The sequence below is a fragment of the Euprymna scolopes genome, chromosome 28, assembly GCF_053919585.1.
Source record: "Euprymna scolopes isolate OS-2025 chromosome 28, ASM5391958v1, whole genome shotgun sequence".
NCBI lineage: Eukaryota > Metazoa > Mollusca > Cephalopoda > Sepiida > Sepiolidae > Euprymna > Euprymna scolopes.
The window spans coordinates 789,297-815,552 of record NC_136509.1 but is presented as its reverse complement, the minus strand read 5'-3'; the positions used below and the strand labels follow the sequence as shown (position 1 = coordinate 815,552).

Here is a 26,256-nt window from a genome sequence, read left to right as displayed (position 1 = left end):
TAGGGGAAGTTACGACCTTGCCAGTCAGACTTAGGGTTAGTGCTAAAAATTGAGTAAACATCCCTACAAAGTTAGAATATTCTAGAAATGATGATCTTTTTACATCAACTTGATATATGAAATTTAACTGCCTGTTTAAATTCTTAAATTATTGTTGATTTTTTTTTTTCCCCGCCAAGCTTTTCAAGGTGTTAACATGTAATCACATAAAACAAAACAAAAATCTCATTTTAATCTGAGGATGCTAATCTACAAATTTGATATTATTAGTGATAGTGGTATTTCTATTATATGTTTCTGTTTCTTTTTGCATTAAAACAAATTGATCTTAAATAAAATTAACAAATATAATATAAATTATCGCCCCATTAGCCTCCTCCCACTTTTTGCCAAAATATTTGAGACCTTAATTAACTATGCTCTAGTCCATCACCTTACAGATGCTAAACTCCTGACTGACCAACAATATGGATTTAGACAAGCCCGTTCCACAGCAGACATCCTAACTGTAATCTCTGAACGTATATACCATTCATTGGACAAAGCAGGAGAGAGAAAAGCGGTAGCTCTAGATACATCTAAGGTTTTTGACAGGGTATGGCATGAGGGTCTCCTCAGGAAGATTAGATCATATGGTATCACTGGTAAAATACTTAACATAATTAAATCCTTCTTAGATAAGAGAAAAATCCAGGTTGTCCTCGACGGTCGTACATCTAAACAATATGATATAAATGTGGGAGTGCCCCAGGGGTCTATCCTTGGACCTCTACTGTTCCTGATATTCATAAATGACCTCCCCGACAAAATTGCCTGTGAGATGGGTATATATGCTGATGACACCACACTCTATAACAGGCACAGCAGGAAAACAAATGAACATGTATCTAAAGAAATGGCAGAAACACTAGAGGATGACCTCCAATCTGTAGTGGAATGGGGACAAAAATGGATGGTCACGTTCAATGCCGCCAAGAGTAACCTAGTTTCATTCAATAATTACAAGAAACCTTCTCTACCACCTATATCAATGGCCAACGACTCTTTATCTGAGAGTACGTCTTTCAAGCTCCTTGGCCTAACGTTCACAGGAAACATGAGTTGGAACAAATACATCGAGGGCATTGCCAGGGCTGCTGCAAGGAAGGTGGACTCTCTACCGTGCTAGAAAACTACTAACACACGAAAGTATCCTGTACCTCTATAAGGCAACCATTCGCCCATGTATGGAGTATTGCTGTCATATTTGGGCTGGTGCATCGGCTACTAGTCTCTCACTCCTTGACAAGGTTCAAAAGAGAGTTGCAAATCTGATAGGCCCTAAACTGGCATCAAAGCTTCAGCTTCTGTCCCATCGACGAAACGTTGCATCCCTCTGCCTGTTCTACAAGTATTTTAATGGTGAATGCTCTGATGAACTGCAAGCACTTGTGCCCCCACAACGTGAACACCCTCGACAGACCCGACAAGCAGCAAAATCCCACCCCCACACTGTAGAGACCCCTAGATGTAAAAGATCTTTCTACTCCAGTAGTTTCTTCCCCAGAACCGCTAGACTTTGGAATTCCATTCCAGGTCACTGCTTCCCCAACTGTACTGACATGCAGAAGTTCAAGTGTAACGTGAACCAACATCTTGCTGCCCAAATCACTACATAGTACCCCAGTAGTTGCTTCCCCTGATAGTAGCCCCCTACACCAAAGTGACAATGTGCCTTGTTTGGGGTGAAAATGTAATAAAAAAAAAATTAAAAAAAAAAAAAAAATCTACTACATATTTGTCATATTAACTAAATCTTTATAATTTAGAATAAAAACATGAACATTCTTTAGTAGAGAGAAGGAACAGAATTGTTACCAATACCTCTCCACCCCAATCTCAGATTAAGAATGTTTTTCTCAATAGTAACCATGTTATTCAGAAACTCATTCTTAATATGCTAACTTTTCTGTCCATACGCCATCTTATTTTGCAACTATTTTCAATGGTTTATGATAGCATTCAAATAGCATTTTGTCAACTAACAACAAGAAAATAAAGTGCATATGGCATGATTACGAAATCCAAAAAGAGAGAAGTTGCAATTACCTTTTATTTTTTCTTTTATTATGCCAGGCATTTTATTTTCTTTTAATGAATGGATAGGTGTTTTTTCTTCTGATGAATTAAGGGAAGAATAGATTCATTGATTGATATAATAATTAAATGAACGGTTTTGTACAACGAAACAGGTGCTGTCAAAATTTGTGCATGTCAATGTACTTAAAGGAATAAATTGTAAGATGGTCAACATCTTGGAATATAGACTTTTGTAATATATATATATATATATATATATTATTTTTAAAATATAATTATCCACTGACACATGTTTCATCGTCTACAACTCATCAGAGTGGCTGAATCTAGCGAGATTTGAAATCGGGACCCCACAGTAATGAGCCTAAACCCCTCACCGCTGACCCAACTCACGCGACCGTCTGGATATATCGCGATTTGCTTAGATGTTTGTTTTGGTTTTAGCAATGTTTTTGAATCAATTCAATTATTTACGAAAGTGCATTTTTACCTAATTAGAACTCTTTATTTTCGACATAATATTATTTTGTACGCTATCGATTTTATCCTGATGAGATGATAGCCGAAAGAGCTCTTGAGAAACTTCTGCCTATTTTATTCAAAACTATATATATATATATATATATAACTACTTCATTTATTCGCATAAATTTAATATATGAAAGTATAGATTTATGCGTAAACTTTAAGTATTTACTTCAAAAGTGCTCAATACGTAGGTAGAGCTAGTTAGTAATTTATAAAATATATATGGCGATTAAGCTACACTGAATATTCTGCGTTTCATCCAACTATAGGATTCGTCAGGCTTATGCGCGAATTCTGTCGTTGCTTCTTGTTTTTATATATGTTGAGGATTTCTAGTCGGCCAATCAGCTTTCTAGTATCCACCGCGCCCCTTCCTACCAGCCAATGGGCATGCATTTTATCAAACAAAGGATCTGTTTTAGAACTAGGTTAGTGGGTTTAGGTGGTCGTTCTCCTTTTTTTTTTTTTTTTTATACATATAAATATACCTATGTGCACACAACAATGCACATACATATACATATATACATATATATATACATATATATATATATATATACATACACATACATATATGTATGTGATCGTTTATGTATATTCATGTTTATTTAATTTATTTGTTTTTTTTTCCTATTGTTATTGTTAGTTTTAAAGCTATTTTGTATCGCTATCCTAGAGTAAGTTTTATTTTGTGAACACAGTTGTTTGCTATTTCCCGCCTACAGTTTAATAGATTTTGAGGTTCTTTAAAGTACAGGATAGAAAATTTTTCATGGAGGCATAATTTACATGGGTCGTCTAAATGTCTGCATGTGGTAGCTTGTCTCATTATTTTCCATTCGACTAGCGGCGAATGTCCGCTTTCTTTGAGTTCCCAGTATTTATTCGCTAGTGTTGTTTTTATACAGTGTTTTTTTATTTTTGAATGTGCTTTTGTGGTCATACTATCGGGTTTTGAAATCTCAGGAAGTCATGCCTATGTAATATTTCTTGTTATTCGGGTTTTCTTTCGAAAATGTTGTTGCTTGATAAACTACACTTTTTGTTAGACATTTATTTTGGACTGGGCAAAGTGTGCGGTGTCTACAATTGCATTTATCTTGTTCGTTATTAGTATTTTTATTTATGGTATGGTTATTCTTGTCCGGGTTGGTTTGTTATTATTATTATTATTATTATTTCTGCTAGTGTTGGTTTTATTTCTGTCATGATGTCTACTTTTTTTATTGTTTATTTTGTTGTTTACATTGTTTTCATTTAGTATTTTGTTATTGTGTGCCTTAATTATCATCTCTAAATTTTCGCAACAACTGTAAGATAACTTCAAGGTATTTTTATTGAAGATTTTGTGTAAGGGGTTGGTTGCGGGAAAGTGTTTTTCAATAAGATCTAGAAATTTCTTGCCAAGTTTTGTTTTTAACATTTGATTGTATGGGGCCTTATACCAAATTATAGTTCTTTTTCTTCTGTTTTTAATTTTATTATAGTTGTTGGTGTTTTGTTGCTTATATTTGATATCGATATTTTTGTATCCACTATTTTTTAGGGCTGTTTCGTAAATATTGGATGACCTGTTAAATGCATTTTCGTCGCTTGAGTTATTACTGAGTCTACTTACAATAGAGTTAGGAATATGTTTTATAATTGATGGTGGGTGGTTGGACTTAGGGTTTACGTAAATTGGAGTAGCATTATCTTTTAAGTATGGTTCATATGTGTTTTTATCTAAGTTTAACGTGACGTCCAGGAAGTTTGTTATTTTTATGTTAGCTGATATGTCCGCTTTTAGGCCTAATTTTTTCATTTCTTTGTGTATGATTTTCTTAAAGTTTTCTCCCTTGACTTTGTTGGAGTTTTTTATTATAGCTAGTCCGTCATCTCTACATAGGCCGATATCCGTAGTATCGAATATGCTTGTGAGGGTATATAGAATGAATAATCCCACAAGATCTGATGCCTCTGCAGAGTCTCTGGCACCCATTGCCAAATCGAATGAATTTTTCATTTTATTTTTTATCCATTGGTTATTGTTATTTATTAGAACTGATTTTCTACATTTTTTAATTATGTTGATTTCTTCTGAGGATATATCAGTGTATACCTCGGCAAATTTATATATATATATACATATATATATATATATATATAAATATATATATATATGTATATATATATATGTATATATATGTGCATTGTTGTGTGCACATAGGTATATTTATATGTATAAAAAAAAAAAAAAAAGAAAAAAGGAGAATGACCACCTAAACCCACTAACCTAGTTCTAAAACAGATCCTTTGTTTGATAAAATGCATGCCCATTGGCTGGTAGGAAGGGGCGCGGTGGATACTAGAAAGCTGATTGGCCGACTAGAAATCCTCAACATATATAAAAACAAGAAGCAATGACAGAATTCGCGCATAAGCCTGACGAATCCTATAGTTGGATGAAACGCAGAATATTCAGTGTAGCTTAATCGCCATATATATTTTATAAATTACTATATATATATATATATATATATATATATATATATATATACTGTAGAACCCTGGGATATGGTATTAATCCATTCCGGGGTGGGGATTGTAAGGTGAAATTGCAAAATATGGCAAGGTCTAAGTAAAATTTCCTACAGTACATATTAAAAATTATTAACAAAATATATTACAATATATAATACACATGTTTATAATAAAATAAGATTATAGATAACACAGTAAGGCTGGGCAAATACCATAACCAGGGGACAGAAAAACATTGTATTCCACATCATAACCTGAACAAAACCGTATCCAGGGTTCTACTGTACATACATATGTGGAAATAACAATAGTAAATATTTAAAAAGGCTTTATTTTAGCATTTTACTGCAGTTTCAAGTAAATCCAGTCATCAGAAGTATGTTTATATCAAACACTTGCTTACATGCATTGGATAAAAATACACTGTTGATCAGAATTATTGTGAAACTGCAGTAAAGTGCTAAAATAAACCCTTTTTAAATATTTTTTATTGTTAAAAAGCTCTATACAAAAGGATATTGAGCTGTGTGTGCAAGATTTGATCTGTTCCGACTTAAAGAAGTGTATTTTTCATGTTACTGATGTGTGCATGTGTGTGTGTGGACGTCCCCTTTTATAGATATGACACACCGTGTAAGGGAGGCATATGTATGGAAGTGAAACCAAGCTAGTCATGTTTGAGGACATGTGTTGCATGGGGAGAAATGATAAGAAAATCATATGGTGGATGTATTATGTGAGTCTTAAAAGACAGGCTTAGTTCTGAAGACTTCAGTGGAAGAGTAAATTTGGACAGTATAGGGAAGTAGGTGCAGAAGAGTAAATGTTTGTGGCATGGCCATGTTGAAAGAATGGGTGAGGGTTCTTAGGTTAGTAGATGTAGAACAGTTTAGTTAGCAAGGTAAGTCCAAGGAAACCCAGGGAAGGAATATTAAGAATGGGCTTGAGACAAAAAGGTATAAATAAAGACCTAGTCAGAAATAGTTTACTTTATTATAAAACTCATTTCTTAAAGCTGTTGAATGCATACCGGCATGTAAAATGGACATTAAATTGAATATGATGATGATGATAAAGTCGTTTCTTAATCATCTATGTGTCTTTTTTGCCATCATTCACTGCAATTCAATCATTCTCTAATATTTTTTAACTAGTAGGACCTGTGAAAATTCCACAGGGAACTCATTCATATGTAATATGTTAATGTTGACAATCTGTAGATATTCAGTGTAAATGGAGACGCTCTGATATTATTGTAGCTCTGTTGTTAAAACTGCAAAAGTATTTATCTAAGCTAGCAGGGATGTCTGGCATAGCTGGAACCGAAACCAAAACTTATGAAGAATTCTTGATAAAAGTATTTATAAAAAAAACAATTTACTGTAGTGCCATCAGCTATAATCGAAATCGGAACCAAAACTTATGAAGAATTCTTGGTAAAATTATTTATTACAAGAAATGGAAGTCTATAACAATTAAACGACAGTCATTTGGGTGTAAGCATGACACACAAAATAAATAACACATATGCAATCCTATTAATATATAGAGGTCTGTAAGCATTTTGAGAAAGTGATTCTTTTTCATTCAGCAAATTTGCATAGTGTGTTCATACACCGGAAATACATATGCAAATTAGCAATATGAGAAAACTCTTTACTTTTGTCATGCATAAAAACAATTTAAAAATAAAGACAGTTTTTAGTTATGCATGAAAGACTTTGTCACAAATATGACATAGTTGATGAGTTTTCAAATCAAATCAGTGATATATAGATAGATGTAATAGCTGTGACTCAAAACGGTCACATGTACTCCTAGTCTATAAAAGTGAGAATGTGTGTGAGGACACTTCTCAACCTATGTACTTTACGAATTTTTGATCTCCAAACTTGAAATTTAGTATATAGTGTATTCAGACATGTGGAAAACTTCAACCAGAACTTGCTCCCATACTTACGAAACTGTTTAAGCGCTGCCTTAAGGAGAAGTGCTTTCCGACTCCCTGGAAGACCTCATCAGTTTGCCCTGTATTTAAGAATTCAGGTGATAAGTCATCTCCCTCTCAGTACAGACCAATAAGTCTCCTGTGTGTTATGAGTAAGTTGCTAGAATCCATATTAAATAGAGAAATAGTCAACCACCTCAACAGAAACAACCTTCTTAGTGACACACAGTATGGTTTCCGCTCTGCAAGATCTACCACAGATGTGCTGACGGTTATATCTCACAGGATTAGTGAATCTCTTGACAAAGGCTTCCTTTCTAGGGCAATTGCTCTTGACATATCAAAAGCCTTTGACAAGGTATGGCATAAGGGTCTACTTCACAAGATTTCCAGCTACGGTATAACTGGAAATGTGTTCTCAATCATTAAATCATTTCTCTCCGATAGGCTCATAAGAGTAGTGGTCGATGGACAAAAATCAGAGGCCTGCAGTATTAATGCTGGAGTCCCTCAGGAGTCAATCCTGGGCCCAACTCTCTTCCTGATCTACATCAATGGCCTCCCTAGACACATACTTAAATCATTTGTTGACATCTATGCTGATGACACGACCATCTACGGCAACACATCAAAGGCTGTAAATGACAAAGTTCTCTCTGATTCTCTCTCCTCTGATCTCGAGCGCGTGGTTCAGTTGGGGAAGATGTGGCTGGTTACCTTTAATGCATCTAAAACCAAACTCCTATCCTTACATCATCAACTCTCTGATCCCCATCTGGCATCAATTGGGATGGATGGTTCTCATCTGAGAGAGGCCCCGTGTTTTGACAAGCTTCTGGGGTTGACCTTTACTCCTGATCTGAAATGGAACACGTACATCAAGTCTGTTGCCAAGGTCGATGGAAAGATGGTGGGATCCTTCTACCGCTCCAGAAGATATCTCACTACTGATGCAATTCTCTATCTATATAAAAGCCAAGTACGTCCAAGGATGGAATACTGCTGCCATATCTGGGCAGGAGCTGCTAAAAACAGCCTGTCCTGCCTTGACAGAGTACAAAATAGACTTCGTGGCTTGGTGGGGGATGCCCTTTTCTCTACCCTGCAACCTCTCTCCCACAGAAGAGACGTTGTGAGCCTATCCTTGTTTTATCGTTATTTCCATGGCAGGTGCTCGTCGAACTCCAATCTCTGGTCCCCCCTCGCCAATCTTTCATGAAAAACACCCGTCTAGCTGAATCCACTTTGAAAAATTTCCCCCACTCTTTATCTGTGCCTAAATCAAAACGTGGATTCCATGAACAAAGCTTCTTTCTTAGAACTGCACGCCTGTGGAACTCTGTTCCGTCTGCCTGCTTCCCACCTGACTACAACTTGGATTTGTTCAAGTTCAACGTTAACAAATTCCTAATGAACCGCCCCCTTAAGTAAACACTTCATCAAATCTCCACACTAACGTAATGTACGTACTTGCAATAACCCTTATCCCTGAGTGGCTTCCGGGCCTTGATAAGTGGTGACCACTGTGTAAAAAAAAAAAAGCTTTTTCATCAGGTTTCATCCAGGAAAAAGGGCTGCTAAGGGATAAAAAATTGAAAAATTAGTATGTGGAGGTCATCATATTTTTATCTATTTACTAAGTGTTTTATGACTGCATGCGTGAATTGTCCACATTATTTTAAGAATAAGTAGGTTGAAAACATTTTTTGAAGATTGTGTCAAGCTAGCCTAATGGTGATCGTACTTGACTCATTGTATTTAAGTTTCGGTTTTCATTTAAGTATTTTTTTTTATTTACAAAGAGTTTAGAAAAAACAGCATGACTATGTCTCATCCCCCCCCCCCACATTTTTCAAGCAATATATATATATATATAAATTGATTTACATCATGTCTATATTTTCAAAATCAGACCCAAATAGCATGTAAGGTGACAAATAAAACTTTGTTTCTGACTAGCCTATTTTCATTTGTTATTGTTGTACCATGTTGTGTGCAATATAATAATGTACTCTGCAACAATTTATTTCTTAATTAATTACTTAGTCTCGCCCAGATGATTAGTGTTGTATTGTCAGGTTTATATAACTGTCTTTGTATGTCTAGTGTATATAAGGTATACATGTTTCTTTGATCGATGCTTGGGTTATTCCAGCCCAATTCATCCAGCCCCGACACACCCCCTCTTGGATTTTTTTCATATTTACACCATACAAACTTTGGGTTAAAACTAAGAGAAATCTGCAATTTCAGCCCAGTTGGATTTCAGGAACATATTTTTTTTCACAGTTGGTTTCGGCCTGGAAATCAAAAATTGCTATCTCATGACGTAGAATTTTCGACCCCCGGCGTTTTACAAAATTTGCATTTTTGTTGCAAAAAATAAAGCTCTGGAGCTAAATATTCACACATATAAGGTTTTGAGGGCAAGGAATCCAAAAATCATGGTTAGAAAGATGGCAAATGAGAGGAAGTACCTTATTTTTACCATTTTAGGTGGTGCCGCAGCACTTTTTTAGAGCTTGTTTGGGGCGATATTTTATTGAGAAAAAAACATAACTGTGGTGCTTTGCCAGACTTCTCCTTTGGATTTTTAAAGTGACAATGGGTTGGAAATTACAAAAATCAAATAAAACCTTTCGGCATATTTGACATTTCCAGACACTAAAGCCTCAAAATTGGCATTTTTATAAAAATTTAAGGATTTTTTGGTGAATTTGGCAACAATCTAATCTTAAGTTATGATCAATATCTAGAGCTGAAAAAAGACTTGGATCGACCCATTATAGCCCATTTTCATAATATAATGTCAAATTACATCATATAAAAGGATATGGACCCCTACTTCACAGTCAAAATGGACAAAAAATACCCATACCCTCAGATTTGGCTGTAATTTGCTGTGCAGATAGACAATATAGAAACTAAGAAATCCTGAAAATTTGAGCATCTAATTCCAAGCGGTTTCCGATTTAGAGCATTTTTTGTTTTCGTTTTTGCTGCATAATGTGGCGCCCGGGATAAATTTTGTGATGTCATTTCTTTGAATATTTTCTGATTGAAAGATCCTATGGCTCTGAAAATTTGCACAGGTAAGTATTTTGACCCAAGGAATCCAAAAATGGCATCAGATTTGCTAAAAAGTGAATCCTTATAGAGATATTAAGGGTTTTTGGATTTTTTACCCACATGCCATTTTTTTTATAAACTTGTAAATAAACTGCATTTTCTAAAGGTTAAGAACGAATTTTCATGAAGTTTCAATTTCTGTTTTGTTTATTTTATGCAAGTAAATTAAATTTACACCTTATTTTGATGTTATTATGATCTAAAGTTTATTTTTACTAATAGTTTAAAAACAATAAATATTTATCAGTACCAGCAGTGGAAAATTAAGTTTAAAATGATATTAAAAGAATTGTTTTTGGAATCAGAAATTAGGTTAAAATTTTTCTGATTCCAATATCTCAAAAAGTTCTGATTCAGTTGAGTATTGCATATTCTGCTCATTGTGAATTATTATTTCACATCTTTCTTCCAGAGCAATAAATTAAGAATGTCTTCTGAACCAAGGAAACGAGAGGGAGGAGATACATCATTGATGACAAGTGCTCCTCAATGTTCTTTTGGATTACTAATGAAGAGTGCATGTCACCGCAATCTGAAGCCATCTTCAACACCAATAACTGCATTAGAGCATGATGTAAGAACTGTGCTCAAATTAAGAGCTGGTGTCACACTCACTGATGAAACTGTTGCTAACATTTGCAGGTATCACGAATTTCATTTGGGGCATTACTTTGAGAAAAAATATACAAAGTGCTGCAACATCTTTTTGAAGCACAAAAGAAAGGTAAAGGGTGATCGTGCTATCAAGTTAGAAATGGCTGAGATGCTAAAGCAGAAGGGCTACCATGTTGTTCCTGGCTGGAAGCTTTGCCGTCACTGTGAAGTAGCTGCCAAGAAGTTAGAAGATACAAGTGAAACAGAAGGAAGTGACAACCAAGAAAATGAGTCGCAAATTGAACAAAAGAGAGAGAAACTGAATGACAGTCTAATGATGTTTGATATATCCCCTATAAAAACCGGTAGAATGCAGAAGCACACAAAAATCAATATTGTCAGAGAGAAATTAGAAAGAAACTATGAAATGCAAGTAGAGGCAGCTGCCAAAGTCCTTAACATCTCTAGCCCTGAATTAGGAAGCCCTATTAGCAGCCAAACGAGTCAAACGGATTTAGTGGCAAAGGCAAAAGATTATGATTGTTTGTTGGATGCAATGAAGGACAAACTTGAGAATAAAGAAATGAAAACCAGTGAGAGGATCCAGTTGATGACTTTAGCTCCGGAAAGTTGGTCTCGAAAAGAGGTGTCTGAATATTTCAATGTCTCTGAATATATAGTACGTGAAGCACGGCAACTGAAAAAGGATCGAGGTATTCTTTCATTGCCACAGAAAAAGAAGGGGAGAGGTCTCTCAAAAGAGGTTATCAATTCTGTCTTGGCTTTCTATGAGGACAATGAATTTTCACGGTTAATGCCTGGAGGGAAAGATTTTGTGAGCATTGGTAATAAAGTTCATGTCCAGAAACGGCTCCTATTATGCAATCTTAAGGAGCTTTATGTAGCTTACAAAGAAAGCTATCCTGAACACAAAATAGGTCTTTCAAAGTTCTGTGAGCTCCGTCCAAAATGGTGCGTCACCGTCTTGACATCAGGTTCTCATTCAGTTTGTGTTTGCACCCACCATCAAAATACCAAATTGCTTGTTGACTGCTTTGTTTCAACTGTCAAGACTCAGCTCAGAAGGAAAGCTGAAGAATCCAGAGATGAGAGTGCTGCTAATGTACCAACTGAAAATCCCAATTTTAATATCACTTACAAAGATTTGATGGCCTTGGTAGTTTGCGACACCAATAGTCTTGAATGTATGGTCCACCGTTGTCCTAAATGCCCAGGTTTCCCTGCTCTAGAGAAGTATATCAGAGATAAATTTACTGAATTGGAAATTGACAGTGAGATGTCATATAGTCAGTGGGAGAGTGTGGATAGGACAATGCTACGGACACAGATGGCTGATGTAGATTACTTCATAGAGATATTGGTATACAATGTTGATAATCTAACGACCCATTCCTTCACAGCAAAGAGCCAAGCGCAGTATCTAAAAAAGAGAAGAGAAGAAATAACTGAGACCGAATGTATACTTCTCTTGGACTTTGCGGAAAATTATCACTACGTGGTGCAAGATGAGATCCAGGGATATCACTGGAACAAAGACCAGTGTACCATACATCCAGTGGTAATTTATTACAAAGATAACAATGGTAAACTTCAACAGATCTCATTATGCATCATTTCAGATGACCTTGAGCATGACACCTGTTTTGTGCATGAACTGCAAAGAATGGTGATGTTGTACATCAAAGAGAAATTTCCCTGGATCAAGAGTGTAGAGTACTTCAGCGATGGCTGTGCTGCCCAATATAAAAACTTCAAAGCATTTATTAACCTTTGCCATCACTCATCAGATTTTGGAATTGATGCAACTTGGGCATTTTTTGCAACTAGCCATGGCAAATCACCCTGTGATGGAATTGGTGGGGCTGTCAAACGCAAAGTTCTCCGTGCCAGCTTGCAAAGGCCAATAAAAGACCAAATACTCACTTTTCATGCTGTTGCAGACTTTTGCAGATCATCGATCACTGGTATCATGTTTCTAAAGATCGACAAAGAAGACATGGTTTCAGTTCGAGAGAAACTTCAAATGAGATATAAACTGGGAGATACTGTGCCTGGTACAAGGAGCTGTCACTATTTCAAACCAACTTCTCAGTTTACTATTCAGGGCAAGCAACTGAGTGCTGACACAACGATCTTTATCGACCATTCTTTCCTGGACATGCCTACGCCGCTAGATGAAACTCTGGAGTTGCTCAAATGCAATGACTACATTACTTGCATTTTTGATGGATATTGGTGGTTAGCATTGATTGAGAGTGTCAACAGGGAAGAGAAAGATCTTACTTGCAAATTCCTGCATCCACATGGACCATCACATCAATTCCACTGGCCAACTAATAGGGATAGAGGCTATATTCCACTAAGCAAGGTCGTTATGAGAGTGCAGACCCCAAGTATTTCAGTGAATGGTAGAACATATTTCATCACCAAGGAGGAGAAAAATAAGACTCAGAACTATTTTGACAGATTAAGTCGATAGTTGGAGTTATAACAAATGTCTGTTTTATATTTGTTTGACAGTTTTTCTTATGATAAACTAGATTATGCATCAGTCTTTTATTTTCGACTATTTTTTTGTCCATTTTGACTGTGAAGTAGGGGTCCATATCCTTTTATATGATGTAATTTGACATTATATTATGAAAATGGGCTATAATGAGCCGATCCAAGTCTTTTTTCAGCTCTAGATATTGATCATAACTTAAGATTAGATTGTTGCCAAATTCACCAAAAAATCCTTAAATTTTTATAAAAATGCCAATTTTGAGGCTTTAGTGTCTGGAAATGTCAAATATGCCGAAAGGTTTTATTTGATTTTTGTAATTTCCAACCCATTGTCACTTTAAAAATCCAAAGGAGAAGTCTGGCAAAGCACCACAGTTATGTTTTTTTCTCAATAAAATATCGCCCCAAACAAGCTCTAAAAAAGTGCTGCGGCACCACCTAAAATGGTAAAAATAAGGTACTTCCTCTCATTTGCCATCTTTCTAACCATGATTTTTGGATTCCTTGCCCTCAAAACCTTATATGTGTGAATATTTAGCTCCAGAGCTTTATTTTTTGCAACAAAAATGCAAATTTTGTAAAACGCCGGGAGTCGAAAATTCTACGTCATGAGATAGCAATTTTTGATTTCCAGGCCGAAACCAACTGTGAAAAAAAATATGTTCCTGAAATCCAACTGGGCTGAAATTGCAGATTTCTCTTAGTTTTAACCCAAAGTTTGTATGGTGTAAATATGAAAAAAATCCAAGAGGGGGTGTGTCGGGGCTGGATGAATTGGGCTGGAATAACCCGCTTGTGTATCGTCTAGTGATTAGAATTATAGGAACAGTTACTTTTCTTTGTATATGAGGTGTCTGTATCTGTCGATCTGTTAATAGTTTTTCTATGTGTATATGGGTGTTTTCACATATTCATGATAATAACGAATGGGACAATAAATGGACAGTCTTTAACAATGACGAATAACACCCTTGCCTCCTTGACACTCGACAGGTCACATACTTCATTCATTGTCTCCCTCTTCTCTGGTGGCAGGCTCCTGAAATGAAGGCATCTTCTTCCAAATGGAACACCCGAAATGTCGAGTTATCATTTCGAAATCTTTTTTTTTCAAAACATTCCACGTCTTGAAGTTTGCAGCTCTTAATCTCCCCCCCCCCCCCGTATATCTTCCTTAGTTGATTTGTCGATACTTCCATCGGACCATAGAGACAACTTCTATCCTCTAACTAACCCAGCTAACTACACAACATGTCTCCTTGACTTCCCATTACAGACTTACTCCTAATTCTGGTTTCTCTTGATTTATGTGTCTCTTATGTCAGTCAGAGTGAACAATCTTGTTTATCATGTAAGCAACATCGTTGTTTACTAAACCAAATTCCAAACTAGCTTTGTTTATGTTTTTCTTCTATTCATAACATTTTTCCTTGAGCCAAAATTCCCCAGTTAAATATTTTAACTAACATTCTTTTCTTTTAAAACGTTTTTCTCAATATCTTTTTAACCTAAATAATTTAACAATTAATCATAATTGTTCTTACCTTTGGCACTGCTCGTCATAACATAATACAGATACTGCACTGTGATCATAGCTGAAGGATCACAACATAACATTAGTAATATGGAGCATTTTTAAATAATCACACGTATACACACACACATATTAATGTAAGAAAAGAGAACGCAATTGAAATTATGCAAGAATAATTTCTTCAAAAGTTTATGAATTTTCAAATTAGATCAAAATAGTAGTTGTAACTCTACAGGTCATCGTTACATTGAGTATATCTATATATTAGTTCACATCATATCTGTATTTAAAAGGCATCAAGTGAGAATAAGTTAATATTATTTTTGTTATTTTTATTTTTACAAGAATTCTTAATGTTCTTTCAAACATAATTTATTTATTCCTGAATTGTCAGTTTTTCCAGTAATTTTCCAGATAAAACATTTCTCACATATTTTCTTGTCGGAATTTCAAAGTCAAATCAAAATAACATTTAAATCAACAAATTAAATTTTGCTTCTCACTAATCAGTTTTGATTTGTTATTGTTGTATTTTGTTATTGGCAATATAACATACTTAGCTACAATTTATTTAAAAAATTACTTAGTCCAACCTAGATGACTGTTGATATGAATCGTGTAAATAATTACCTTGAAATATAAGTCAACTAGATGGATAAGTCATTGTAAATTGAAAAATATCAGAGTTTTTTTTATCTTAAATTTAAAAATATGTAAAGAAATAAAAGTTAAAACAACTTCATTATATCCTGAACAACATCGGGTAGTTACATCTAGTGTAAATATAGCATAAATTTGTATATTAACTCCCTCTGCTAAAGCACCTCTTAAAAAAATTAAATTCTACTTTTTCTTGGCGATTGCATGTGAATGAAAAGTTTAGCAAAAAAAAAAAAAAACTATTTTAGAAAGGTAGCATTCTTTGTCTGTATTTTTGCTTTATGGCATAGCTTACCAGAAGAGGTAGTATTGCTGCCGATCATATTTTTGATTTAAAGTTGTCTTGGAGAAACATTCAAACTACAAAGCTGCTCACATCTTCTGTCTTCTTATATGACTTTTTGCACTTTACTATTTTCTGCTAATAAATTTGATTTGATTAATGTTAAATGTTATTTTCTGTAAAATTTTTCATTTTTCTTTAACATTTTTTTCTGTTGCAGTGAGGCTCTCCCTTTCTTTGTTTTGCTTATTGACCTTTCAAAAGCAAGTGCTCTGGCAAGGTTTGCTCTCAGATCAACATCTCCGGTAAGCCATTCCTTGTTTTCACATGATTTCTCACGTGTCTGTACTCTGTTCACGTTTGAGTGAATGTTGGATATACATGCATTGTTCAAGAAAAAAACGTGTTTTACAATGTGTTTTTTTACAAATGACATGACCACAAAAATCAAATGTGCACACTCATACTTGCTAATGATTGTTTAGTTTAAGTTATCACAGCAACCTGTGTAGTCATGTGTAAATTCCATGCTTGGGAATTCTTATTTTTTCTAAATAATTTAAGTTCTATTGTGCATGATTATCTATAGGGTAAATATAATTACTTGTTTAGGATGGAAGTAAACAATGAAAATTATGAAACCTCGTCACGTGTGTATACATGCGTTATTTTTCTTTTCATTTCTAGCCTTGACGTAAATTTAATAACTGATTCATTAAATTATTCATTGAAATAGAAAAACACAAGAAAAATTATGCTAAAGATTCTATTAACAAAAATAATGTATTTTCGTTCCTTTTCAAACAAATTATGAAAAAAGGAAAAGGATCAGCAAATACTTTTTTATTTCCTCACGTGTGTATACATGTGTTATTTTTCTTTTCATTTCTAGCCTTGACGTAAATTTAATAACTGATTCATTAAATTATTCATTGAAATAGAAAAAAACCACAAAAATGATGTTAAAAGATTCTATTAACAAAAAGAATGTATTTTTGTTTCTTTTTAAACAACTTATGAAAAAAGGAAAAGGATCAGCAAATAATTAATTTTTAATTTAAAAAATTTTTTTTAGAGTGAAGCTATTTATATCCAAACATTTTGTAAATAGAGATTAAATCTACATTACCTACACAAAATTATTTATATATACATATGGCATAATCGTGTTGACACGTCGGTTCTCATCAGATCACCGAAGTTAAGCAACGTTGGGCCTGCTTAGTACCAAATGGGTGGCCATTTGGGAATTCTAGGTGCTGTATGTACTCTCCGCTTATCTCAGCATTTGTTTCCAGTTGTCCTGTACATACATTCACTTGCCACTGGTATTTAACAATATCGACTCAGGAGAGGTGTGGTTGGAGATTATGCACCTCCTACCACAAAAATTCATGCGCAGACACCCCTACGTAGGTGTCCATAATCTGTCAAAGACTGAAGGAGCCCCGTATACACACATAATATTATAAGATGATATGATATATTGAATATATATTTTTAGTATTTACTTTAACACAGTGTTCAATACTTGAGTAGAGTGTAACAGAAGTAGTAGTGGTGGTAGTCTGAAAACATAGAGACGTCCACGTTTCATTCTCCCAGTGATATCATCAGGATCCTGGTGATTTCTGGTGAGAATAAAACATACTCCTCCTCTCTCTTTCTAATATCTATCTCTCTCTCTCTCTCTATATATATATATATATATATGTGTGTGTGTGTGTGTTTGTATATGTAAGAAGTAAAAGATGAGAATTCAAAGTTAAATAAAACTATATTACTTCATCAGATCAATAAGAAACAAGACCCTCTTTAGCCTATGGCATTTTAAAGCTAAATGCTTTTCATTAAAAGAGGAGAAAAAAACAGTTATTTTTTTTAATGAGGGAGTCACCATTTATCAAAGTCTGCAGGCCACTTGAGGATAAGATAGTCAGTGAGATGACAGCCTAATGATTGGTAATGATGGAAGTTAGGTGGAATGTGATTATTTACGGGAGTGGCTTAATAGGAATTTGTTTACATTGGATTTGAAAACGACTATGTTGTAGTCAACTGGAAAACAAGCATGGGTACTGGTCGCGGTAAGAGTTCCCTGCCGAACACCCTCAAAAAACAATGACTTCTCCCCGCGCAGCCGCAAAGGACATGTTTTAGTTGCCATAGTAACAACTTTTTATCGACATTGTTTTACTGTTTATGAATATTGAAATAAAATACATTACTACACATTAATAATATCTCACTTTTAATCACTTTTATCGACTTTTTTATGTATTTATTGACGTGCATATATATTTGATCGTCTAGATAAGAATGTGTCTATTTATCGTCTAGTGATTTTTTAAATGGGATATATAACAATTATAACATTAAGGGACAAATAATGGTCTCTGGGGTTTTACATTCGCCAATGGAGAAACATACCTGGTCCATCTTTGGTCTTAATTTGACAGATCCTCAGCAAAGCTGCAAATGAAGATTCGTACAACTCGGTCTTGGTGGTATTTACAGCAGCTTTATTCTGGATGTTTCCCCCATTGGAAAGCTGTAACGCTAGTCCTAGCTTTTTACTATCAACATTTTCCCCTACTTGGAGCCATTACTGTCCGTGAACCGTCTTTCTCCCGCTGACTACTGATTGTGTCTGCTCTCTCTGACTTCCGACTCTTGACTAACTGATACACGTCTTTCAAGCTTTCTCGTTATGTTATTAACTCGACGTGACCAAAGACATAAATCGAAGGATCTGCTTTCGTCACATTCTTTTTCACCAAATTAACATTTGTGTTTGTTCTAGTTATGAAAACTAACATTCTTTTCTATTAAAACATTATAACATAAAATAATTTTATCTGTAAATATTTATTTCCCTATGATAACATTCTTTCTCACATTTTATTTTTATAAATATTAATAATGATCATAAAAATTGTTGATCAGCTCATCTTTTCGCATTGCCCAGCCAATATCTGTCCATCACATGCTAGGATGTAAAACATGTAAAGTTTATTATTATTGAAAAAATTATTATTAACCAAGATCAAAAATTGACATGAGTTGTCCACTGTTTTTTAAGGATACAAATTAAAATTATTTTAAACTGTCATTTTGTGAATTTCTTCAACATTCATTTGAATAATTCTTTCTTGGCTAAAACATATTTTCTCTTAAATGATTTTATTCACACCAACATATTCGACGAGGTTGGGACAACGATTTCTTTTCATCTTTTGTGTTTATTGTCTAATGTTATTTTCTTTGGCATCTTTTCAGGATGAAGTTCAGTATAATATTGCTCAGGGTATGGCGATCCTTGGTCCAATAATCACACGTGATGCCATTGTGAAAACTTTGGTAATCGGTATTGGAACTCTTTCTGGTATGAAAATATTCTCAGTTATTTTTGTTTGTTAGTTTGAAGAATCTAATTTTAAAGTGTGTTAATAAAATTGGTTCTTATAAGAAAATAACGTTCCTCTCTTCAACATGTGTGGTTTGCATAAAAGTATGAGATTAACAATATATGGAAGTTCATGTGCATACTCTAGAGAGCTTCACCACATGCTTGAAAATACGCAGGTAAAGTTTTTTGTCATCATAGGTGTCTATTATTTGTATTCTTCAGACTATTGTTCTTATCTTGAGTGTTATTTCCACAACATTTCGGCTGATGTAATTTTTGACCATCTTTAGGTGTCTCTTAACCCAGATTCCCTGAGTTTAACAAAAAGATTCTAGAGTTCGATAAGATATACCTGAAGAAGGTTGGAGGGTACATTGACCTGAAACATTGTGAAAATAACACTCACGATAAGAACTGTAGTTTGAATAATCGAAATAATCAATTCTAATTTAAAAAATCCGAAATATCATGTGTGGTTTAACAGATTATGCTGAAGTACAAGGCTGGATACATATTTGACTCATTAAAACCTATTTACTTATACAGTTCTCTACACACTGGAGAAGTGCTCGTTTCTATTGTCAAGGATGATCTTCCATTAAGTTGTCATGTTCTTCCTGCCAAAGTATTTGTCAACAACAACAACAACTCGCCATTAAAAATAGAAGGATTTTTGTTCAAAGTTTACTTCTCTAGATCAGCCATGTCCTATCTATGTGCATGACGAACCTTCTGAAATATGTGACTTTTCCATGCATATATATTAAGACAAACCTTCTGAAATATGTGACTTTTCCATGCATATATATTAAGACGAACCTTCTGAAATATGTGACTTTTCCATGCATATATATTAAGACGAACCTTCTGAAATATGTGACTTTTCCATGCATGCATATTAAGACGAACCTTCTGAAATATGTGACTTTTCCATGCATATATATTAAGACGAACCTTCTGAAATATGTGACTTTTCCATGCATATATATTAAGACGAACCTTCTGAAATATGTGACTTTTACATGCATATATATTAAGACGAACCTTCTGAAATATGTGACTTTTCCATGCATATATATTAAGACGAACCTTCTGAAATATGTGACTTTTCCATGCATATATATTAAGACGAACCTTCTGAAATATGTGACTTTTCCATGCATATATATTAAGACGAACCTTCTGAAATATGTGACTTTTCCATGCATATATATTAAGACGAACCTTCTGAAATATGTGACTTTTCCATGCATATATATTAAGACGAACCTTCTGAAATATGTGACTTTTACATGCATATATATTAAGACGAACCTTCTGAAATATGTGACTTTTCCATGCATATATATTAAGACGAACCTTCTGAAATATGTGACTTTTCCATGCATATATATTAAGACGAACCTTCTGAAATATGTGACTTTTCCATGCATGCATATTAAGACTAACCTTCTGAAATATGTGACTTTTCCATGCATGCATATTAAGACGAACCTTCTGAAATATGTGACTTTTCCATGCATATATATTAAGACGAACCTTCTGAAATATGTGACTTTTCCATGCATATATATTAAGACGAACCTTCTGAAATATGTGACTTTTACATGCATATATATTAAGACGAACCTTCTGAAATATGTGACTTTTCCATGCATATATATTAAGACGAACCTTCTGAAATATGTGACTTTTCCATGCATATATATTAAGACGAACCTTCTGAAATATGTGACTTTTCCATGCATATATATTAAGACGAACCTTCTGAAATATGTGACTTTTCCATGCATATATATTAAGACGAACCTTCTGAAATATGTGACTTTTCCATGCATATATATTAAGACGAACCTTCTGAAATATGTGACTTTTCCATGCATATATATTAAGACGAACCTTCTGAAATATGTGACTTTTCCATGCATATATATTAAGACGAACCTTCTGAAATATGTGACTTTTCCATGCATATATATTAAGACGAACCTTCTGAAATATGTGACTTTTCCATGCATGCATATTAAGACTAACCTTCTGAAATATGTGACTTTTCCATGCATGGATAGTCATTCATTTTAGTGAGGTTGTATTTGCTGCATCACATAGTGCTGGAATGCATGGAAACCAGTTGAAGATGTCATGAATGGCCATCTTGGAAAAGTATCACTGTTCTGCAGACCTTGTAGCCATCACATTCTAATATCAGATCTCAATTACTGAGATTAATTTCCTAATTTCTTGAGCTGTATTTTTAAGAATCTACCATCCTATGATGCTGAGCCAGTTTTCTAGCATTCATATTACTTGGCTGTTTATATTCATATCAGATGAGAGTACGTTAAAGGCATCACTCTGGCAAAAGAACTGCCTAGTTGGTGAGCAGATCTTTCTTTTGTTACAACTGGATATTGATTCAATCAATAGAGGGCCTGTGATACTATGGTCTAAGATCCCGAAAAATGTGACGAGATTACTAAAAAGGAAAGGTGACTGGAAGTAAAATGAGTGGTAGTCTGGGAGTGGTTAAGAGAGCGAGTCATTTCTATTTATTAGTCACTTAAGACAAAAGATTGCACAAAGGATTTTTGGTCATAATTTAATATATAAATGATTTAATTGGAATTCATTATTGAGATGTGTATTATTTATTAATTTTATTACGGACTATTATCCTCATCTTTCTTAGTTGTTGTTTCACGACGTTGTGGCCAACTATTCCTCTGGCCTTCGTCAGGTGGTAACTGCAACAACAACTATGGATGCCAGTGATTGCTGAGAATGCAGTTAGGAGATTCAGAGTTCCTATCCAGTCGTGGTTACCACCTGATGAAGGCCAGAAGAATAGTTGGCCGAAACGTCGTGAAACAACAACTAAGAAAGATGAGGATAATAGTCTGCAATAAAATGAATAATTTAATATATTTAATAGTCAGAATTGTTTGACATAGTTTCTGGTATGGGAGGGATCCTGAGAAAGTTCAGTAAGTGGTCAGAATTCATGAGAGATTTTCCTTTTTTTTTTTTTTTTTTTTTTTTACATAGGCATCACCACCTATCAAGGCCAAGAGGCCACTCGAAGATAAGGGTTAAAGAGTGTACAGTAGAAATTGGACAATATAGTAACCGTTAGTAATGGAGATTCGGTAAATTTGTTAACTTATATGGAACGGCTCATCAAAAACTTGTTTACGTTAGACTTGAACACAACCATATTGTAGTCAGCCGGAAAGCAGGAAAACGGAAGACAATTCCATAGGCGTGCAATTCTAAGAAAGAAGCTTTGCTCATGGCACCTACGTTTAGGTTTAGACACAGATAAAGAGTGGGGGGAATTAGTGATAGTGTTTTCTGCTAGACGGGTGTTTCTTGTGAAAGTTTGGCGAGGGGGAAACATAGATTGAAGCTCAGCCAAACACTTGCCATGAAAATAACGATAAAGCAGAGACAAACAACATCTCTTCTGTGAGAAAGAGGTTGCAGGGAAGAGAAAAGGACATCCCCTACAAGGCTACAAAGTCTATTTTGAACTCTATCAAGGCAGGATAAGTCCTTTCTAGCAGCTCCTGCCTAGATGTGACAACAGTACTCCATCCTTGGACGTACCTGGCTCTTATATAGATAGAGAATTGCATCAGCAGTGAGATATCTACTGGATCGATAGAAGGATCCCACCATTTTTAGCAGATTGTGGGCTGAACTGACAACATTAGTGGCCTCAACAGACGGTTGGGTCTTAGCTGATATACTAGAACTTAACTAAGATGTGGATGGCAACATTTGGCGGTCTTTTACCTATGCTGACTGTATCACACACACGCATCCTTGAATACAACTGATTTATATACAATGTATCGAAGTTTGTGTTCTCTTTTGTAAGTCTGCATTTTTGATTTTTATATTTGTAAACCAGTGCACGTTACCTCGGCAATTGCCAGGATGACACAGCCAAAATGAGAACAAGAAGAAAGTGAAAAACAAAACCATGGTATCCAGATGTTGGGGATCAACAATCATCCAGGGGGATGGCATATGGTCTTACCCTCTCGGACAATACTCCCTTTTTTGGAAAATGGGTAGCTTTATTGCTGGTTGCTTGATATGAGATTTGAGAATTAATAAAGCAAAATACAGTTCAACATAAAATCTTTAACAATATTAGAGAAAGTTTATAACCACAAAATTTTACAAGAAATCAAAATGTCCTATGAAGAATGCAGATGGAACCTATTTTGGCGATTTTCGTATTCAACTTGAATACTCTCTTCTGGGGGATGCTGCTGTTCTGCCTTGTGCCATATCTTATTGCTATAGAAAGTAAGTAGCTGCAACCATTGATAGGTTCAAAACATTTGTCTAGTTTTTCTTTTTCATTATTCCATAAAATAAAGACTATAATGAAAAGGATTTCTCACTAAATTTTTTCTGGCGACCATATTTAAATCATTTGACAACTGATTAACAATATATATATATATATATATATATATATATATATATGTATATATAAAAGAAATAAAAATTACAATAAGTTTACCAAGGTAATCAAAATGGTAAACTTAAAATATATTATAAATATTAAAGAGTTAATATTTACAAGTAAAGTAATCTCAACCAGATGTAAAAGCTCGATAAAACCAAAAAGGAAATAGAGCTTATAATATGAACAAATGATTAATAAAACATGTTAAAAGACATCTTGAAAAAGAGTTAAAAACATATTTAATTTTAAAAAGGAAGCACAAGATAAGTGAATAGTCCTACTTATCTTGATAAGTGGATAGTCCACTTATCTTGTGCTTCCTTTTTAAAATTAAATATGTTTTTAACTCTTTTTCAAGATGTCTTTTAACATGTTTTATTAATCATTTGTTCATATATATATATATATATATATATATATATATATATATCAGGGGCAGAGATGGGACTAGTGCCATTTGTGCCCAGCACGACCAATAACTTGGTCAATGTTATTCAAAATGGATTAAAAATCATCCATTAATTTCAAGCAAACATACTTAGTATGATCTCAATTAAATTACGTATCTATTCAAGTTTAGCCAAAAGTTCATAAATATATTTGGGAACAATACAAGGATGCTGTTTTGAACGGATTGTCTTTGTCCGGCCACCGTCAGATTCATTGAAATCCCATAATAGTGGCTACGATACGCGTAATCTGTGGCAAGCACAAAACCCCTCTCATAATAATAGTAATGTTAGAGAAATCCCGCTTTTTGCTGTCGCCACCCGCAAAGTGAAGTCAACCTACGGTGCCTAAAATATTTAGCACGATGTACTTCTGATGCCTGTTTTAGGGAGAGGGACCAAGAGAGAGAGAGAGAGAGATCTATAGACACATACATATGCATAAACACATGAAGAACGATTACTACTACTGCTGCAATATGTAGTAGTACGAATAGTTATGTGTAAACATAACCACGCGTATATATCAGATTGTAAATAAACATCAGTGATGAAGTTATTGTTTCATTAATTAATAAAGAACAGGTTTTGAATGAGTGAATTTGTTTTTTTATTGAGGAATTTTTTTGTGAATTTTGAATCCTAGAAATCTACGAAAAATATGGGTTTTAAGTCATTTTATATTAATACTAAGAAACCCGTCAATCCAATAAACCTTTGCAGAATTCCGTAGTGGTACGTAAATACTTTTTTAATTTTTTTTCATAAAGGCCCTGTATGTAACTTTTTTTTTGCTGCATCCATCATTTCACAGCTATTTAAACCCAACTTTATTCATCAATATTACCTTTTATTCTATGGGAAAATTTAATCGCCGTTTTGGAGAACATTACTTCAGTTGCCGAAAATATTTCAGTCACCTCACTACATTCAATTTTACCACGGATTTTATTTACGAATTCTTTGTGTCTTAGAATTTTTGGATAAAATTAAGATTTTCAATGTTCTCTGTGTTTCCACGGATAACTTCAACTGGTCAAGATATCATGTTTCAAGATTCATCAGATGGAATTTACATTTTGGAAGTTCCCTGTATTTTGCGTATAACGTCACTCGGGCTAATTTTCCTGTGTTTCACGGGTAAGCAGAATATTCTCTAAAACATTAAAAAAAAATGTACTGCATTTGCTGTTAATGATCTGAATTTAAAATTAGATATAATGGAAATGGATATTGTGTTAGACCTGAAAAATAGATTGTTTGGTCAGAGAAATGTAGCCGAAAAGTGAGAAATTATCAAAGTTGGGCACCCAACTCCTTTATTGGTGAATAAGTTTAGAACTCGTCCGTTCCAATCCAAATGGTTTAATGACATTGACTGGTTATGTGTGAGTAAATCTGAGGAAAAACTCTATTGTTGGCCTTGCTTGCTTTTCACGCCTAAATCAGGACAATCATGGACTGATACTGGCTATACTGATTATAGGCATATTTTGGCTGACTGCAAAATTCATTCGAAATCAATGACTCATTTGAACAATTATAAGCGTTTAAAAACATTTGGCATGTATGACATATTCACTGCTATTAGTGAATCGGCCAAACTTGAAAGAGAAAGGCACAATAAATTGGTCGAAGAAAATAGACAATATCTGAAACACCTGATAAACGCAATATTATATCTTTGCAAACAAGAACTACCATTGCGCAGACACGATGAAAGGGAAGATAGTCTTAACAAAGGTAATCATCGAGAATTATTGCAGTGTTTCTCTAAAATTGACAGTGTGTTTGCATCAAAACTTTCCGCCAAAGAAGGCTCTAGGCAATTTTCAAGTGTTTCCATAACAATACAGAATGAAATTCTATCTGCAATTGATAACGTGATTGCTGATGTTATTTACGCTGAAATTTAAAGTGCCCCATTTATTTCAGTGCAAGCTGATGAAACAACTGACTGTGCAATGCATGCACAGCTTTCGATCATTGTTAGGTATGTGGATGGATGCAAAATTATTGATCGATTCCTTGGATTTCATGACGTGAGCGATGACAAAAGTGCCACAAGATTAGCTGATATAATCGAGAATTCTTTAAATTCCTTCGATGAT

General features: G+C 34.4%; 1 protein-coding gene and 1 pseudogene across 2 annotated transcripts in view; both read left to right on the top strand.

Moving 5' to 3' along the window:
- Positions 1-26,256, top strand: part of LOC145249428 (3-hydroxy-3-methylglutaryl-coenzyme A reductase-like) — a 182,568-nt gene that overhangs the window by 102,970 nt on the left and 53,342 nt on the right. For both annotated transcript variants that reach the window (XM_080110981.1, XM_080110980.1), the window contains exons 5-6: positions 16,025-16,109; positions 19,084-19,189. In XM_080110981.1, coding sequence (XP_079967107.1) covers positions 16,025-16,109; positions 19,084-19,189 — 191 coding nt within the window. The remainder of the gene's footprint in view (positions 1-16,024; positions 16,110-19,083; positions 19,190-26,256) is intronic.
- On the top strand, positions 16,956-17,072 carry LOC145249775 (5S ribosomal RNA; annotated as a pseudogene).